Consider the following 18,989-nt stretch of genomic DNA (forward strand, 5'->3'; position numbering starts at 1 on the left):
ACTAACCTGAAGTCCCACTGCTCTAAGCTGCAGAATAAGGTTTAGATTGAAGTCACTTGAATCCCCATCTATTTTCATTTTTTAACCCCAAGTACTATCACAGGGATGATATTGCACCAAAGGGGGCTAAAACTGGTTCTTGATAGGGATGGAAATCTTATGCTTTTTAATGCATAACGCACTGTACATAAACATATATACAGTGTATCTGTGGTATTAAAATGTCATGGGTGGGGGCAATTAGGAAGATAATGTTTTAAAAGGTTCCTGAAGGCAGAGGTGAAAATGAAAAAGAGATCAAGAAATCTTGCTCATTCTTAACGTCCACCATATTCAACATATAACAGATTCTTAACGTCCATCATATTCAATATATAACAGATACTTAATAAATACTTACATAGAAAATATAACCCTCTTCAAGAAAACTCCTGTATGTGCCTGCCTTGTACTGATGGGTCACATAGAGATTTTATTCAGAAGCAAGAAGAGGTTTTTGAAGGAGAAAGGAAAAGAATTCTTGTTTCCAGTCTTGCCCTCCTCCAGTGACCCCTTCACTCAGCTTCCAAGGGAGTTTTCTAAAACATAGCTCCTTATCCTTCAGTCATACTAATCTACTGGAAATTACCCGAACCTTCCAAGTTGTATCCTGTCTCGGATGGTTTGTGAAACTTTTCTCTCTGCCTGGAATGCCCTTCTTTACCTTATTCTTTCATCTTCATCAGTGTCACCATCTCTGGGAAGTGTTGGCTCACTTCCTAGGCAGACACCATGGCCACACTTCTTGTACAGCATTTACAACATTTCACCATTGGTTGGTGTGGCTGTTGCCCACCAGCCAGAATAGTCCTTATGGAAAGTGGCTGAGCCCTGCCGTTTCTCTACCCCTGCCCCTCCCAGAGACTATGATAGAATAGGAGTGTTGATGACAATGACAACAGAGATAGCAAGAGTGAGATGTTTTCTTGCTGTCTCTGTCTTTGTCTCTCTTCTCCCTCTGCTTTGCAGTGAGGATCTCTTTATCACAGAGGAACCTAAGGGGCATGAAAAAAGAGAAAAAGGAACTGCTCGTCAAGGCCTGGTTTATGGCTCAGAGAGACAGGACTGAGAAAGCTACTTTCTCCCTTAACTTGGCCAGGCTGATCACCTGCAGTAGGAGTGGAGATAGGGACTAAAGACCAGAGATTCCTGCTGCTCGGGAAGAAAGATGGCCTAGCGGCTAGGGCTGGTGGACATTTCAGCATCTTCATTCTGGTGGTATTTGAGGCACAGCTCTCTGACTTCATTTTGAATTGTTCCTTCTGAATATCTGTCCTTCTGCTGACAGATACTCTGACTGGAAAGTGTGGCACATAACAGTGATGAATAGAATCACCCCTGGACCTACCTCGGCAGGTCCTGTTGTCTGTGTGGAGGATGTAGCCGAAGCGGCAGGAGCAGTAGTAGCCGCCGATGTAGTTGTGGCAGTAGTGGTCACAGGACAGCTCTTCGTCCTCCCGCTCCGTACATTCATCCACATCTGTGGGGAAGGCAGAGCCTCTCAGTCAACTGATCCATGTGTGATGATGAAGACAACAGCCAACACCTACAGAGCACTTAGTCTGGGCTGCTCACTGTGTTGGGAGATACTGCATTCCCTCATTTAATCCTAAAGTAAAGCCCGGAAGTAGCTATTATCTCTATTTACACGAGGAAACTGGGGCTCGAAGAGGTGAGCAACTTATCCAGAACCACAGAGAGCCAGGTTCAAACTCAAGGTTCAAACCTGACTCCTGGTGCTACTTTCCTCTAACACTCGTGATAATAGCGAGCAGGACTGTTATTATTCCCATTCCGTAGATGATAAAACTGAGACTTAGAGGCATTAAAGAACTGACTCTACGTCACGAAGATAGTAAGTGGTGGAGTCAGCATTCAAATCCAGGTTGGCTGACTCCAGAGCCTGGGCTCTTAACTTCTACTCCAGATTGCCTCTCTCTTCCTATGTCATTTATAGGGGTCAAGCCCTGCCCTAAGCATTGGAAATATAAAGATAAAAATATGTATGTTCTCAACCCATTTAAAACATTCGAACATTAATTTTCCTCAAAAGGATATATGAATGGCCAAACAGGCACATGAAAAGATACTCCACATCACTAGTCATCTGAAGGATAGATATGTGATAGAGCAAATGCAGTAAGATATTCGTGGTAGAATCTGCGTGGTGAGTATACAGATGTTTACTGTAAAGAAGAGAGCACAAGGCACTTTTAATCTTCATAGGGAAAGGGAGACCTGGGATGAGCCACATACTTCTCCAACTTACCCACAGCCATGTAGTGGGCTTCAAAGCCTGTGAATCGTTCCTCATTGGAGAAATCTGACTGGAAAGTGATGGACATGAAAGAGCCAGGGGAGAGGACCACTTCCTGGCCAGGGGTATGCTCGGTGTCTGTGGTCTCCCTGCCACAGAAGATTGCCAGCAACTGGTCTTCAGTTTCTACCTTTGGGTCAAAGAGAAAGGGAACAAAATGAGCAGCTGCCTAAATTAGCTTCTCTGCTGGTCTCCAGTAGAAAAGAGGGCAGGGCTGCCCATGAGTAGCCAGGCAGCCTGGGAAACCCAAAGGGTTGGGATTAGAGATTCTAGGATTTAAAGAAAGACCCATTACAGGTTGAGTCAATGTGGCCATCCAATCACTGTTTCATTCATTTTGTTCAGGTCTGTCAGAAGTAGCTTGACATTTCTCATTTCCGTTGACAACCAAATGGCTTATTTGTTGAAAGTAACTCAATATTAAAATTCAAAAAAAGAGTTAGACAACTTCATAGGTAGATTCTGTATGCAACAGAAACTTACCACATTTCTAAAGAAAATAAACCGTATATACAGCATAAGTCATTCATGGATCATTCAGTGTATGCCTGCCACTGAGCAAAGCGAGGGATAGAGGGTGAAAAGAGAAGAATAAAACATAGAGCTGTGCATGGCAATGTTCAGACTGATGAAAACACAGACAGAGCTATTATACAGTGTGACAGGTGCTTTAATGGAACATAAGCACTGGGAATGCATTCAGGAGGTGAAAGATCCCCATTAGAATATAAGTGGCAAAGGAAAACAACTGTGTTTTCTTCAAATGTGTCTCCAATGTATGGAACAGTACCTGGCACAGAGCAGTTATCTAATAAATATTCATTACCGAGAACTCAAAGTGCAAGACCCATTTTGAGAAGGAAAAGCTGGGGGTGGGCAAAGAGCGGGTATTGTAGGAGGAGATCTACTTGGAAGGATAGGTTGACACGAGATTATGGTTAATCTTGAATGCCGTAATAATAAGTGACTCTTTGTTCTGTGAATAAAGGGAAGGCATTGAAAACTTTTGAACAGAAAAGTTATGTAATCAGAACTACATTTAACAGGTAGTCTTAATAATACTGAAACAACTGGAATCATCCCCAAATAGTGTATGTGTGTGTGTTCGTGTTAAGACTCAGATGCAAAAACTGCCTATTTTCTAAAAGAATTCATTACATTGGAAAGCCAGAGTCCCTATGTATACTCAGAGATCCCAGCAGAGATCTTAAACTGGTTGCCTAAAGCTGATTATGTGTGTTGGTTTGGGAAGCATTGTATGGCAGCTGGTTGGTATACTTTTTTAACTATGAATGCTTGGCCTACCCACCACTCTATCATTTACACCTAACCCAATTCTTTTAACCTTGTCTCTGTGTTTGCAACCGACTGATCTTTTAGCCAAGATGCATGAGAAAATCTCTTATCAAGAATGATTTCTGATGCCTTTCAAAGCCATTAAAGGAAAGTTCTCAAAGGCTGCCTATCTCTAGTAGGTTCTAATGAATTCATTGTTTTGTTCATTAGTTTAATATGTCAGAGTATCTTGACATTTGACACTTCTGTTTTGAAACTAATGATGTATTTATTTAAAATAAGTGGGAGTTTTAAAGAAAAACAATTTGCCCTGGCAACAAAACACAAGGACAGTTAATCACTAACTTTGGAATTGAAGTGTAAACAGAAGATGAGATCATGGCTTTGCTATTTATTCCTCTTTGCAGATACTAGCCAAACTCGCACCAGCCTTATTACTGTAGAATGTGCCTATCTGCTCACAGCTGAAATGTCACTTCCTTGAACATCACAGCTGGTTTATTATTTTGGTTATCTGAGTTTTGCAGATAGCTGAAGTTTTACTTAACTATAACAACAAAATTTTTAAAAAACATTTTTTTGTGTAATGTTTTTTAAAGTGCTTTATACAAATTTCTGCTTTTTTAGGTGAAACATACTGATCTTTTCTGGGGTATTCAGGGACACTATTATGAACATCAACCATCTTGGGGTTAGTGAATTGTGTAAAGACGCTTGCCCTGAGTTGAACTTCCCCAGACAATAATGCCATTGCAATTCTCGTGTCTTCTTTATGTAGTGTTTTATTTCTGAACTTTTATAAGTTAATTGGATGAAATAAGATGTAAAATAGACACCAGTTAAGCTGCTCTTCTCAGAATTTAATAAAAATAAGACTAGATAGATTTAGAGTGAGGGCCTGGGAAAGGGCTTCCTCTATGAGTAACTTCAGGAACTGGAGTATACTATCTTGGTGGCTTCTGCTTTGGAATAATGGAAGGTATATGGATGGTCTGAAGCCCTATTTGACTCCAACATAAACTGTTATATAGTTGCCTCCTCTCTAGCTCTCAGTTATCCATCTGACAAAACAAGGGATTGAACTGAGCTCTATGTTCTCTTGCAGTTCTGATATACTCATATTCTAACAAGTCATCATATCCACACTAACAGATCCATACATATATACTGGAAGATTGTGAGTAGGAGTTTCAGCACACAGATTGCTCCCTGCTGAAAAATCTGATAATCTTGACCTTGTTTATGGTCTATTACCATGTAATACAAAATCAATTACTGATGAATAGTCCTGTCTTGAGCATTACCACTTCTAGACACAGCAGCCTCCTCCCTGTAATTTGCTATACCCAAGGTCTTTTGGGTTCTATAACATCTGTAGCATGGACGCTTTTAAATGAAGCCAACCAGAGACCATTTGAATTAGAAAGAGACCTAATGAAATTCTGTGACAAGTAAACTCTCTCATATCTTTCAGGCTTAGAGAACTTTTCATGATGGAAGATAAACAATCATCACCTGGAGAGCCACAATATTTTAGAGAACAGGTAAGCATGCCCCAGATGAGACGCATGGGATAATCTAAATCATATACCAGCGGTCTCCAATCTTTTTGGCACCAGGGACTGGTGCTTTTATGGGAATCTAATGCCTGATGATCTGAGGTGGAGCTGAGGTAGTGATGCTAGCGCTGGGGAGTGGCTACAAATACAGATGAAGCTTCACTTGCTCCCTGTCACTCACCTCCTGCTATGTGACCAGGTTCATCATACCTTTAGAAGCAGAGAAGACCCTGGGGTGCTAGAAATTCAACCTGCAACTCAGAATAGAGTCCTAGAATATCAAAGTTAGGAGGGAGGGACCTTTAAAAGCTATTTCAATCCCCTTCCTTCCAGAGGAAACTGAGGTTGAGAGAGGGGAAGTGACTTGCTGAAGAGTAGAGAGATAACCAGAAGCATTTCCTGATATCAATTTTGCTTTTGGAACTGTTCTGACCCTGGAGAAAGAAACCCACCAACCGGGAGCATCCATGACAAAAGACATAGGCACTTTGACAAGCCACTTGTCTAGCTCAAGGGCCTCTTGAAACCTTATCTTGGGTGCATGGACTATCTCTCAGAGAGGATGTGGCTCAGTGACAGCTCCAGCCATAAACTAAATAGAGAAGGTCACTGGCCCTGGTTACTACTTGCAGTTCCTGCTATGAATTGTAAAATTCTATAAAAATCGTTTACCTTGGAGTACAGGTGGAAGATTGAGCCCTGGCTCCTCTTTGGACTGCCCCGTTTCTAGGATCATCATATTAACATTATGGAGGGAAATACCTTATCACATGAAGACACAAAATTCATAATAATAGAGAACTATCTGGCTAGGGATCACAGACTCTTCATTTTCCTAATTCTTATTATGGGAAACCATAGTCATTCAGGCTATTGTTATTTAGAATACTAACCCACTGATGCATGTCCTCAATTTGTTTTCTTTCAACTTAATTCAACACTTATTTACATACTGAGTTCTCGCTGGACTATAATGTGGAGAATGCCAAAAATTACTTATGTGTTGCATGAGCTTAATATGCAAGTCCCCCGCCTCTGAGAATGTAAAATTAGGTAGAACAAGATAAGTGCTCAAATGTGCACATGTTAAGGCGTTGTCAGGGTATAGTTATTGCAGTGAAGGATAGAAAGGCTGTGGGGTTTAAAGGAGAAAAAATTGCATCCAGCTGAGGGGAATTAAAAAACATTTTAGAAGAAAAAAAAATGTTCTTTGAGATGGGGACTGAAAGATGAGTAGGATTTAGGCTGGTAGAAATGGAAGGTGGAAGGCTGAGGGATAGTAGGGAAAGCATCCAGACAGAGAGAATCGATGGACTGTGGGTATTCAGAGTCTCAATCACCCCTCTCTTACCACTACCACCTCATGTAGGAAAAGGATCTATTGCAGATAGAAAGCTGGAAAGAGAGATCTAAAGAGGAGAAGTCAGAGTCTGTTTCTTGTGAATCGTCTACCTCAGTAAAAACAGCATGAAATAGCTAGGCAAAAAAAGTAAGGCAGAGCAGCAGAAAAGTTGGCCAAATTTCATTGTGAGCACAGCTACAGCTGCTTTCCACATGTCCATAAAGTTATCTCATCAGACTTTAACAAATACACTGACAGCTACCCATCAGTTCCTCAGAACAGTGAATAGAGAAGGTTGCTTAGGAGTGATCGCTTTCATCTTATAGATGAGAAACTTGAAGCCCAGATCACTTAAATGAATCATGCAAGGTCATTATTTAGTGAATGGTGGCTCCAACTCCACAAATGCAGCATCCTGATTCCATAGCCAGTAACACTCATGCTCCTTTAAGGCATAAGGCAAACCAATGATGGTTGTCCTACAGACCCAATGGCTCAAGGCTCTGCTTGCCATTGTTCCCAAGCTACATCCTGGAGGCCCTTTTTGATATCTTCTCTGAATCCTTAAAGAGCTTTCCAGAGTTAATTTAGGCACACATGCAGAGAGTGTGCTGGATTGTTCTGTTGTCAATTAGTTAATCTGGAAACTATATTCCTCAGAATCTCCTTTCCGGTATAGTTCCAGGGTAGTGTTGGCCAAAAGAAAAACTTGCATGCATTAGAATGCAATAGTCCTTTTACTCTCTGAAGGTTGTTTTGTGATCAGATATAGAGATGGACAGATGTAGATGTGCCCAATAGGTTCTAACTTGTCCTCACTCTCTCCAATCAGCATCCAGATCTTCTTTCAACAACTGGCTCTGATGACCAACAGTGACCCAGACCTACAGTGACCCAGATCTACCACCAGATACTTTCAGGTAGACACACAGAGGTGGTAGCTGCTCAGAGCCAACAGCTTCTTATAGACCTCACTCCATGGGCTCCCTTCTCACAGTCCCATTTTGGCTCTTGAAATGGGCTTGAATTCTTGAATTTCTCTGCAGACGCCATCATTTCCACTCATGCCAGGGTTTCAGGAGAACTGATTAGTGACCTTTCTGTGGTCACCAACTAACTCCCTGTCTATGAGAAGCTGGGACCTTCACTTTCCCAGCTCCTCCTATACTTATGAGTTCTAATGCCCGTAGGTGGCTTCAGTTTGGGATTAGCTAACAAACAGAGGCTAGAAAAGTGGTGAGGAAATGGCTGTAGGAGGCTTGACGAAGGCGACCTGAGTCATGTAGTGATGAAAGAATTGGCAAAACTTGCCTTTGGCAACTTAGAAGGTAGAAAAATGTATAGTAATAAACTTGTCGATCTGGCTAAGGTGATCTCTAGGCAGAATGTTGAAAGCGTCATATGTGCTTCTAGCTGTATATGGTAAGGTAATTCAGGAAAAAGTAAGTCTCCAGTGTGAAAATAGAAATTAGAGGAAACACAGAGGGCTCAGGACTAGCTGGATTTGAAAATAAGACTATTTTTCATCCTTAGTCTCTCCACTAACAAAATATTGTAAAAGCAAAAATGGCTTCAGGATAAAAAATCATGTTAAAAATCTGGCTATAAAACCCTTCATTAAGATGTAGAAGATTTAAAGCAGTGCCTAGGACTCCCTATCAGTGAAACTGAGGGTCCTTCTAACTCTGGTTAAATTTAGATTTAAATCCTAGCTCTAGAAATCATCACTCTCTCTCTTACCCTCAGAGACCTAGACTTTCCCTCGATAATCTGCAACCCCCGAGGCGGCAGAAGACAGTAGCCGGGCATGACTAATAGTCACATTGTTCCGACCTCTGGCAGGCTGAGGATAACATCTTGACTTAAGTTATGTTTCAGCTCCTGAGCCCTAAGATGGGATAACTCCCTGGCTACTTTCTTATGAGACCAGACAAAGGGATTTCAGAAAAGACCTCAGAGGTGTCCTCAAGATCTGATAAAATAGTTCATGACCTTTATCTCACCTCTGGCCAATCAGCTCTCAAAATGACCTCAAACCCCTAAACCTAAGTGTCTGTGATTTTGCCCTAGGTAATCTGTAGCCTACACGCCATCGCCATCGGGGAGCCAGGTCTTAAGAGCACTAGCTCACCTGTGCCTCCAGGCTTGGTTCCATTTCTTTAAATTAACCTCTACTCTCTTTGCTGCAAACTCCTGTTTGTGTCTCCTTTGGCTTTGATGCACACAGGCAAACGGACCCCTTGATTTCAGTAACATCAGCTAGACAAAAGGGCATCAAAGAATCTTAAGGGCATTGTCCCATAGCACCCTGATGTGCCCTTCAAAGTAGAGAGAGGCCTATTTTGAAAACAACTGTGGGTGTCGTTTTGTCTACTGGAATGGACTATATGCTGATCTATTACGCGCGCGCGCGCGCGCGCACACACACACACACACACACACACACCCCACACACACCCACACACAGTTTTAAAAGAAATGTACCAACCAGCTTGGACTAGAAATGAATGAGGTCATTTAAAAGGAAGAGAGGCCTCTAGGCCCTAAATTTCAATGCGCAGAAAGTAGGTGGTGAAGGGAACCAAAATTTTGCCACCCTAAAGTTGCTTTTTGAGATATTGATTTTAAGATATTGTTTATTAAGAAACAAGACTCAGAAAGAGACTTTGAGCATCTCCCAATTTCCTACCAGAGATTCAGACAGAGAAACCTGCTTTTTAGGAAGAGAGCCTGGGCATAACCACCTTAAGGATTTTTACCCTAGCATTGCCCAAGAAGACTTCGAACCTGTTAGCTAGATACCTCACATCCCATTGTTTCTGAGTTTCTTAGCAAGAATGTTCCTGTCATGTATGTTCTGCTCTTCCTCAACTACTAATCACCTATTCTCACTTCTGAAATCTAATACCCCTTCCCCCATTTTCTTTGTCCAAAAATGTCTTATATATCTAATGTTGCCTCACTGTTTTTGGAATTTTCATGCTTATGTGAATTCCCCATGTGCATGTATTAAAACTTTGATCTTCTCCTGTAAATCTGTCTCTGTTAATTTGATTATTAGTCCAGCTAGACGAACGTAGAAGGTGAGAGGGAAGGTATTAACTTTTCTTAGCCCTCACAAATTGACAAGCTAGCTGGGAGAACTCACCGTCTGAGATACTGCTAACTCCCCCACTACTAAAGCTGGGAGAAGATGGACATAAGCATTTTACCTTATCAGCCTCTTTGATCTCTTATCTGTGGGGTTCAATGAAAGTTAGAAGTGTTAAGAATCTTTTTCTCTCTTCTAAATTTATATTGCCAAGAAAAAATATGTGTGAAGCTAGCTTCTTAGGCCTAGTGGCTCTTGAGTTTTTGTTTTTGTTTCCTAATTGATCCTTTCCTCACGGAGATGGTTATTTTTTTTTTCTTCTTCTTCTATATCTATGTCTTTTATGTTGTTTGTCATAAGAAAGAAATAACCACAGGGATAAAACACAGGTTGGCCTCACAGGCTAAGTTGTTAAGTAGTTCTCTTTAGACTGGAGTCTATTCAGAAAAACATTCTCGAATCTTTACATAAAAAATGAATGAGATTTTTTCTTCAATTTTGTTTTATGTCCTAGGGGCTCGGCTTTGTGACCATCAAAGATATTTTCTCTGGTCTCCATCATCTGGAAGCTACACTTACCGTGGTGCACCTGGTGGCCAGTCAAATAGACTAGGTTCCAAATGTCTCTTTGTCTGGCTGTGCCAGCTCCCAGGGGAGTTTGTCATAAGGGACCCCAGACCATAAGGAGCCTTTGTCATCCAAGCCTTCGTTACTTGTTAGTGCTGGAAAAATCTCATTCCAGTACCGCCTGCCTGGTGCCATAAATTAGCGTGTTTGTGGCTGGAGGCATCTCGCATTTGTGGGAGGCCAGAGACACCATACGCATGCCACCATCCTGACCATCTGTGTAACAAGGGTCTGGACTTTCTTTGACATTTTTTGGGAGTAAACTTTCAGATCTATGAGGGTGCATCCTTTGCACTCTTCTTTGGGAAGACTTTTTGCTTCCTTGATTAAGCCGTAAAAAGCCTTTATTGGTTTGAGTCACTATAAATTCTACCATCAATGGCCAGATTATGGATGTTTTGAATTAGAAAAATTTCTAAAATGGAAAATTTTTATGGAGCTCTCATTACAAATAGCTGTTTGTTAGTACTTTTTGAAAGACCAATTTGAAAAAAAAGGGAGATTCAAAGAAATATAACTAGTATTAAGCCTTTTGAATTTGCTGTTTAGCTTTTTGGGTCTTACAGATGCTAATACAGATATTAAGTTGACTAATAAGAGAATTAAGAAAAAAAGCAGCTTCAGGGTGGCAAAATTTTGTTTCCTTTCTGTGGAAAGGTCTACTCGGCTGCAAACAGGTGCCATTTCTTATGGAAAAGGAGGAATGTCCCATAGGGTGAAAATGAGAATCCAGAGGGCAACAACAAGAGCCACGAAGAGCAGTGGACTGGAGAACCACTCTCAGGGAGCAGAAAGGGGCTCTAATCGAGGAACATTCCTGGTCTGGTAACAGGTATCTGGCTGGATTTCAGATTACTATGGAACCGTAACAGTGATATTCCTCCCATTACTCTCATTTTTTTCAGTGGGAATTCTATTGTGGTTATCCTGTGTTTGAATCACCAAGACAAGAAGATATTGGGTCTGTGAAAAGCAGATGACTTTTCAGATATCTCTGGATCAAGAGAAACTGCACTCAAGGCTTTACACCCTTGGTGACTCATCTGCCTCTGGACCTAATTTAAATCATGAGGTCCTAGACTTCAAGCCTGATATGTTAATGGGATTAGACCTTTGAGGGATGGCACTAAAGTGTATTTTACACATGGGAGGTACATGAATTATTTTGGCAAGAGGGTAGACTATGATATATTGTTTGCAAAAATATCTACAAACAATTGCTTTCATTTTTGCACAGAGACCCTTTTACAAAGTGACTTTGCTGCTCATAGACTGGCTTTGTGAATTGCTTTGATAATAAACATGTGATGTTTTAGAAATGGTGAGTCACTTCCAAGGAGGCCTTCTAGCTCTTTCAGGACTCCGAGGGCCTTACAGCTCTTCCCTCTGTAGAATACTGCCCCGAGGCCACCATGTAAAGAAGCCTGTCAGGATTACTGGAGGAAAAAGGCCACATAGGGCAGAAATAAGCCAAATAACTGACAAGCCACCACCAAACACCAGACGGGTGACTGAGGCTATTTTGGATTTTTCAGCTCAGTCAAGACTTTAAATGACTACAGCCATGTGAATGACTTCAGGTAAATTCAGCAAAAGGACCATCTTGCAGAGCCCATTTCAAACTCTTGACCATAGAATTATAAGCAAATAAAATGGATTTTGTTTTAGCTACTAAGTTTTGAAGTAGTCTGTTACACAGCAATAAATATAACTGGTATGGTGAGTAAAGAAATAATTTGGGACAAAGAATAAGACATTTGTGAACTAAAATTTGGAGAATTACAATCTCGTGGATTTGGGGGGCTTTGAAAGTTACTTAGTCTAACTCTTATCTTTCTACTACATCCTTACTAAAAACTCATATGACTTTTTCACCATCAGTTGAAACTCACTACCTTCCAAGTAGAAACTCACTACCTTCCAAGACTGATCAGGTCATTTTGGATTATCTTTAATTTAGAAAGTTCTTCCTTGGCCCCACATCTGGGACTATAACCTAGGGGAAGATATTACAAGTGTGGAAAAAACTTTTATGAACAGTGATGTTTATAGCAGATATACACAATAATAAAAAACTAGAAACAATGTAAATATCCAAGTCTCAGGGAACAGTTAAATTAGCATTAACTTTGTTAAGCGCCCATTAATATATCACAGTAATGGAGAGTTTGCAATGAACTGAAAACGTTTGTAGTAGGTTATATCAAATAAAAAACCAGGAAAAAGTCAGTATAACTACAACTGTGTTAAAAGTATATACTGAACACAAAAAGTAGAAGGAATTAGAGCAAACTGTTAGCCATGGCTAGTGGAACTATAGGTAGTTTTCCTCCCTGTTCTTAAATTTAAAAAGTGTTTTAAAGAGAAACTTGGGCCCAAAGCTACTTTCATCTTTTACCCAATGACATAAAATCATTCAGTTGAGGTCAATAAGCAAAGGGAACACACAGGAGGGGCAACTAAATCAGCCTGGTAGTTCGGGCCTGGTTTCTAGTCCTTCCCCTTCTCACAACCAGCTGAGTTTTCCCTTCTTTATGATAATGGTACAGGGACTCCTCATCACTCTCTCACCTCCTCTCATTTTTTCTAGCCCTTGAGTTCAAACTCAACTGGAAAAGATAAAAATCTTAATTCCACATAAAAATACAGGGAAAAATAAAATTCTAATAAAACAATCAAGAAACTCAAAATAACTAAAATTCACACATGGCATTGCATGGCAGGGTGGGTCTCATGTCGGGAGACACCTTTTGTAATTGTCAAGTCCGAGAGGGAGTCATAGGATGGGGTGTGAGTGGATGCATGAGGGGATACCGACAAGTGTTTTGGTGTGGAGTTCATGAAGACTTCGGGGGAAGAAAGAGGATAGAGAGAGAACGAGAGAGTAGGGGAGAGATTGAACATTTAAGGATGTTTGTGATAACATCTCTGCACTTTTTTGGTTTCTCAAGAGAATGAGTTGAATTGAGAATTGCTTTTGATTAAGTTTTTTGTTTTGGGATGTAACTTCTTACTGAGACTGGATCATTGGGACCTCATCTTCACATGAGTTGCACATATGAGTCTTCACCAATTATTAGATGTTGAGAAAATTATTTAAACTCTCTGTATTGTTGGTTGAATTGTATTCTCCTATAAGAAATGTTCAAATCCTAAGCCTTGGACTTGACTTGACCTTACATGGAAATAGGTCTTTGCCCATGTAATTAAGTTGAGATGACTGGTGTCCTTATAAGAAAAGGGAAACTTGAACACAGAGACACACACGGAGGGAAGTATGAAGACAGAGGCAGAGATTGGAGGTATGCTATCACACCCAGGAAATGCCAAACAGTGCCGCCAACCACAAGGAATCAAAACGGGGCAGGAAGTATTCTTCCCTCAATCCTTTTAGAGGAAGCATGGCCCTGCTGACCTTGATTTCAGACTTCTGCCCTCCATAACTGTGAGATAATAAACTGTTGTTACACGCCACCTGGTTCATGGTGACTTATTATGGCAGCCCTAGGAAACTAATATACTCTGTATATAGGTTTTCTCAGCTGTAAAATAGTGAAAATAATAGTATTTATATCGCAGGACTATTGTGAACATGACATGTGTTAATATATGTAAACATTTAGAAGGTGCTTGAGATATGGTAAGTGCTCAATAAATCAGTGAGAAGAACAGGACCACTGAGATCCAGTCAACTGAGATGATACCTTTCTGGACTCCCTGCTAAGTGGGGCCTAGGTAGTTTCAAGTGTTTACAGAAGAATTAAGAGACTGAAACTGTCCCTGAATATCCTTGTTTCCAGATTCTCCTCCATTTCTGATCTCTCTGAAGCTACCAGGGGACTTTCCTTTTTATGAGACCCCTAAGTCCCAGGCTGATGGAGCAGGAAGAAAACCTAGAGCTCCCTCTCAGCTCAGCCTCTTTGATGGGCAGGTGGTGGGTTAGGTCCCTTTGGTTCACTGCAATTTATAAAATTCCTAACAATTCTGTGAGGGGGGGACACAGAAAGAATATTATCCTTATTTTATAAGAAAGGACCAGAATAATGTAAAGAATCACCAAAAACTTCTATCCACAAGAGAATAGTATGAAGTCCAGGAATCTCTTCACTGCCCTGTGTTTCAAAGGATTTCTCTAGATGTATGAATTTAGGCCAATGATTCAGTGACAGTTCTGGGTCCAGGACTCCTGAGTCACAAATGAGTGCTCTCTGCTTCTGAGAGGTCACACTCTGCAAGTCTGTCACCTCCAGGGATTGCTCCAGCGGTTAACAGTCCAATTTTTCTACTTTATCTAGTTGTCCAAATTACAGTTAAAGGTCATGGAAAAGGAGCAAATTAAAGGTACTGGATGCCAGACAAGAACCTGAGACTAGAAAAAAAGGAAGACGTGTGCATGTGTGTGTGTGTGTGTGTGTGTGTGTGTGTTTCAGAAGCTCTTAAAATCCATATTAATAAAAATAGCACTGGTGGGTCTGAGACTCAGGATGGCCTCATTTTAGAGGGGCTGAAGGTTGATGCTTCAGTCCTGGTGCAAGTCATTTGGCCACAAAAACAATAACAATAACAGCAACAACAATAGTAGTAATAGTTCCTGGCGCTATGTGAAATTTTCCAGTTGGCAGGGTATTTTTCACCTTTATTTTATTTGCTTCTGATGGTAGTCTTGTAATGAATATGCTTCAGGCAGATATTGTGATTCTGGGCCCAGAGCGGTGATATGGGTTTCCAAAGCCAAACATCCTAGGAATAGCAGACCTGAGACAAAATCTAGATGTCTTCCAGACCTGGCTCAGTAATTGGAATCAGATAACCACAGAAGGACAGAGATAAAAAGACATCAAAGGCTATCAAGTCTTTCTTCTTTCTTAGATGGGGAAACTGAGGCTCGGAGAAGTGAAGAAACTGGTTCAAACTTAAATGCCCATATAACGGCGGAGCCAAGATGGGAGCTCAGGTATATTGATAGTCCCAGTACAGTGTTGTTATTTATTTGTTAATTAGAGTAAAAACCTCCCAACAGAGCTGGGGAGCCCCAGGGTTTTGTTACATGCACTGCTAGATACCATTTACACTTTGGTGGCCTGAGACACAGCTTCCTCACAAGTCCTTAGAGTCTAAGAATCCCACTGCTACAGCAAGCATTGCCCATCTGCAGGGAGGTCTCTGGACAGAAAAGGGAATGGTTTCCAGGCAGCATGAGCTTGGGGAGAAGAAAGAGCTGAATGGGGAGGGGTCCCTGGGAGCCTGGGAAGGAGGCATCCCGCAGGTGGGAAACTGGCAGTGCCCACCATCTCAGTGAGTACAGGGTTGGAGGTAGGGGGTGGGGAGAGCCTGGGAATCCTGCCTGGAAAGGAGGGCCAGGAAGGATTTATATTCTCATTGGCCTCTGAGTGGCTAGGATTCCTCTCCCCATCCCATCAGTGACTTCAGAGCCAGGCTCATTCACATGCAAATTCCCTCAGGGGCTGAGAGGCTGAGCCCCAAACAGTTCAGGAAAATTGCCTAGAACAGGACAAAACAAAGCCTTGCTGTGTTCTTCTGCAGCAGAGGCAGCCTGGCTTGAGGTATGTCACAGTCGAGACTGGAGTGAAAGCAGTGATTAAGTGCTGGGAGAAGAGAAGGGACCAGAAATGGGCCAGTGTCACCTGGCAGTTTCCAGGAACGCATGACCTGTCAAGCTCCTTTGCCACTGCCAAATGTACCTTCTCATGTCTTCCCATGGAAATCCTCCCAGAAAGCTGGGATAGGGACTGAATAGCCTGGGTTCTGGTCACTGCTCTGCCTCCCATATGCCATGCGTCACTCTAACTTCCCCAGGCAGTGGTGTGCTAGAACTGGCTTGTGGAGTCAATTGTCAGCTTTTCAGGGATTTTCATGACTCTGTTGTTAAACATAGGCATTATAAAGAATTGAGTTTTATAAACTTATAATTTAATAATATATGTTAAAAACATTATATAAAAACTCATCACTTCCTAATAATTTTAAATTTACTATTAGCTATGCTCTTGAGGTTATTATTGTCCAACACATCTGGGTGGTGAATGGTATGCTACTGCACATCCCTTCTCCCCTATCCTCCCAAACCACCCCCAATCCCCCATCCAGATCCAGTTGTTAATCATTTACAAGTACAGCACTATGTTCAAGCTGAGTTTTCACAAACATACAAGGTGGATAGTAATTCTGTCCTCTAAGACCCAAGCAGTCAAATGAAACATCAGTGTGAAAGCAGCTTGTAAAGTCTGCCATTGCCCGTCAGCATTTAGCGGGGACCCTGCTTCCCCGCCCTACACCCCTCCCCTTGATCAGGCTTCCCTTCCCTGCTCCCCAACATACCTTTCTGTGTTCATCTCTCATCCCTGTCCTTCCTGCTCCAGCTACACTGACTCTCGCTGTTCTTCAAACACACCAAGCACTTTCTCACTTTAGGGCCTTGGCACAGGCTGTTCTCTTGGTTGCAATGCTTTTCCCCAGAAAGCCACGTGGCTAACTTTTTCAACTTCTTCAAGTCTTTTCTTACATGTTACCCTCTCAGTGAGGACTACCCTGACCAACATATTTCAATCATAACCCCCACCCCAACTCACAAGGCCCTCTTTACTCTGCTCTATTTTATTTCTTTGCCTATCAGCTTACTATTCGCTATATAATTTACTTATGGTTATGTTTAATATTTATTGTCTGTTTCTCTCAGTGCAATATAAGTACCCTACTGGCAGAGATTTCTCTCTGTTTTAATTATCGCTATACCCCAAGCTCTGGTAAATAGTAGGCATTCAATGAATAAATGTGTTGAATGAATGAATGAATGAATGAATACCTCCCCTTCCCTAACTTTTCTTCTGTGAGTACACCAAAGTAAATTCAAACACTGCTTTTTGCTAAGGTGTGTCTGAAAGGAGCCTATGTACACACGAGCACACAGATTTGCACACCAGGTACACCTACACCCGGGAACACTCCCACCTCACGCTCACCCACACTTGAGCACATTCTCTGTCCTAGCCTTCTGACCTTCCTTCTGTTTTCCATCACCTCATAGCCTGTGATGTTTGCACTTCCTGCATAAAATAAGCCTTTTTTTTTTTTTTCTTCTCTCACACTTTTCTGAAGCTCATTTTCACTTCTTGATTCTTCTGAATCAGCTAGAGTTGGTGTTTGGGACCCGGTATGTATGGAATGAAAGAATTCCGCCAGGGAATATAATTAAAATTCATGAGAAACCTTTATCCATTTCTCATTTCTCTTTTCCTTCAGGGGCCAAGGCCTGGCCTGTCCACCCCCACAGAATTAGCAGAGCTGCTGCAGTTCGGTGTCAGCCACAGCCACAGCCTGAAGGTCGAGGGCATGTTCTGAGTAAACACAGAGCTCTGCACAAAATTAGGGGCTGGGGGTCAGAAGAGTCAGTTTGGAGCAGGGCCATGGGATGAATTTATCTCTCAATTATATGGCAGGATGCAGACTGACCGATGAGGCCTAGGGCAGTGACCTGAAAGTTGCAGGCTGCCAGGACTGGAAGGGCTTTCAGAAGCCAGCTAGTTCAATTTTCTCGCTGGGCAGATGGAAAAACTGAAGACTGGAGCAGAGAGGTAACTTGCCTAACTTCTCAGCAGAAATCAGTGGCTGATTTCTAGACCAGAATACTTTCCTTAATGCTCACTACCAGTACACATGTGCCTTTTCCTGTTCTGCCCCAGGACTGTGCTTACTGCTGGGAAAAAAACATAGACATGGGCCCTGAACTCATGGAGCTGACAGTCTAGTGGAATGACCTTGAGTTCACCATTAGAACTTGTATACCACGAACAGATAAATTGAGCATTTCCCATCCTTCATAGCTCAGATTCCATTTCCAACTATTGTAAAATATTTTTTTTCTCTCAAAACCAGGGTGACGGAGAGAGTTCTTTAACAAAATCTAGGCAACACAGAGACCCTCAAGTTCTTTCCGTTTTACTAAATTTTACTTAATTACCCTGACAGGCAGTGTTGCTTTAGGAGTAATGCAGAGCCGGGAAACATATCAAGGTCGTTTCCAGGATAAAACTTGTTCTTAGAAAGGCCAATGGAGAGATGACATCACTATGTGGGAGTAAGAAGACCAGGATCGAGATCTGACTTTCTACGGAGACTTAGACAAATCCATTTAAGTTCTTTGTGTTCAGTTTCTTTTCCTGCATTTGATCAGCCCTTTCAAAATACTTTTCCATAAATCGCTTGAAAAAACTGAGCGACATGAGCAAGGTCAAAGATGGCCACGTAGTGGTAGAGTCAGAGTAAATGAGAAAACTGTCCTTCATTGAGCATCCACTGAAACCAGCAGGCACTTTATTACTCACACTGTTGCCATCATTACCTCTACAATAATATTTATTATGCTAATTCCATATGTGTTGGATGTATATCATTAAAGCATTTATCTCATTCACAAAAAGCCCATGAGGTAGGCATTATTATTACTCCCATTTTACAATAAAAGGTGGAGGCAGGACCTGAACCCAGGCCTGACTGGCTCTAAAGCCTGATCTCTGAACCACTGAGCTTGATTGTCTTTTGTGTAGTGTTTCCACTTGTAGCCGTCATCTCATTTAAACCTTCCTATAACGTTCGAGGAAAGTACTATATCATTATACACATTTTTTTTTGTACTCATGACAAAACTGATGCTTAGGGATATTGAGAAGCTTAGGGAATTGCATTATCGAATTCTTATTT

General features: G+C 41.6%; 1 protein-coding gene across 4 annotated transcripts in view; it reads right to left on the reverse strand.

The window, feature by feature from the left end:
- The window catches only part of MASP1 (MBL associated serine protease 1), a 65,880-nt gene that overhangs the window by 35,267 nt on the left and 11,624 nt on the right, over nt 1-18,989 (reverse strand). For all 4 annotated transcript variants that reach the window (XM_039850555.1, XM_039850556.1, XM_039850554.1 and 1 more), the window contains 2 exons: nt 2,309-2,486; nt 1,388-1,519 (listed from right to left, as the gene is read on the reverse strand). In XM_039850555.1, the coding sequence (XP_039706489.1) occupies nt 1,388-1,519; nt 2,309-2,486 (310 nt within the window). The remainder of the gene's footprint in view (nt 1-1,387; nt 1,520-2,308; nt 2,487-18,989) is intronic.

This window comes from Pteropus medius, unplaced genomic scaffold, assembly GCF_902729225.1.
Source record: "Pteropus medius unplaced genomic scaffold, Ma_sr-lr_union100, whole genome shotgun sequence".
Taxonomy (NCBI): Eukaryota; Metazoa; Chordata; class Mammalia; order Chiroptera; family Pteropodidae; genus Pteropus; species Pteropus medius.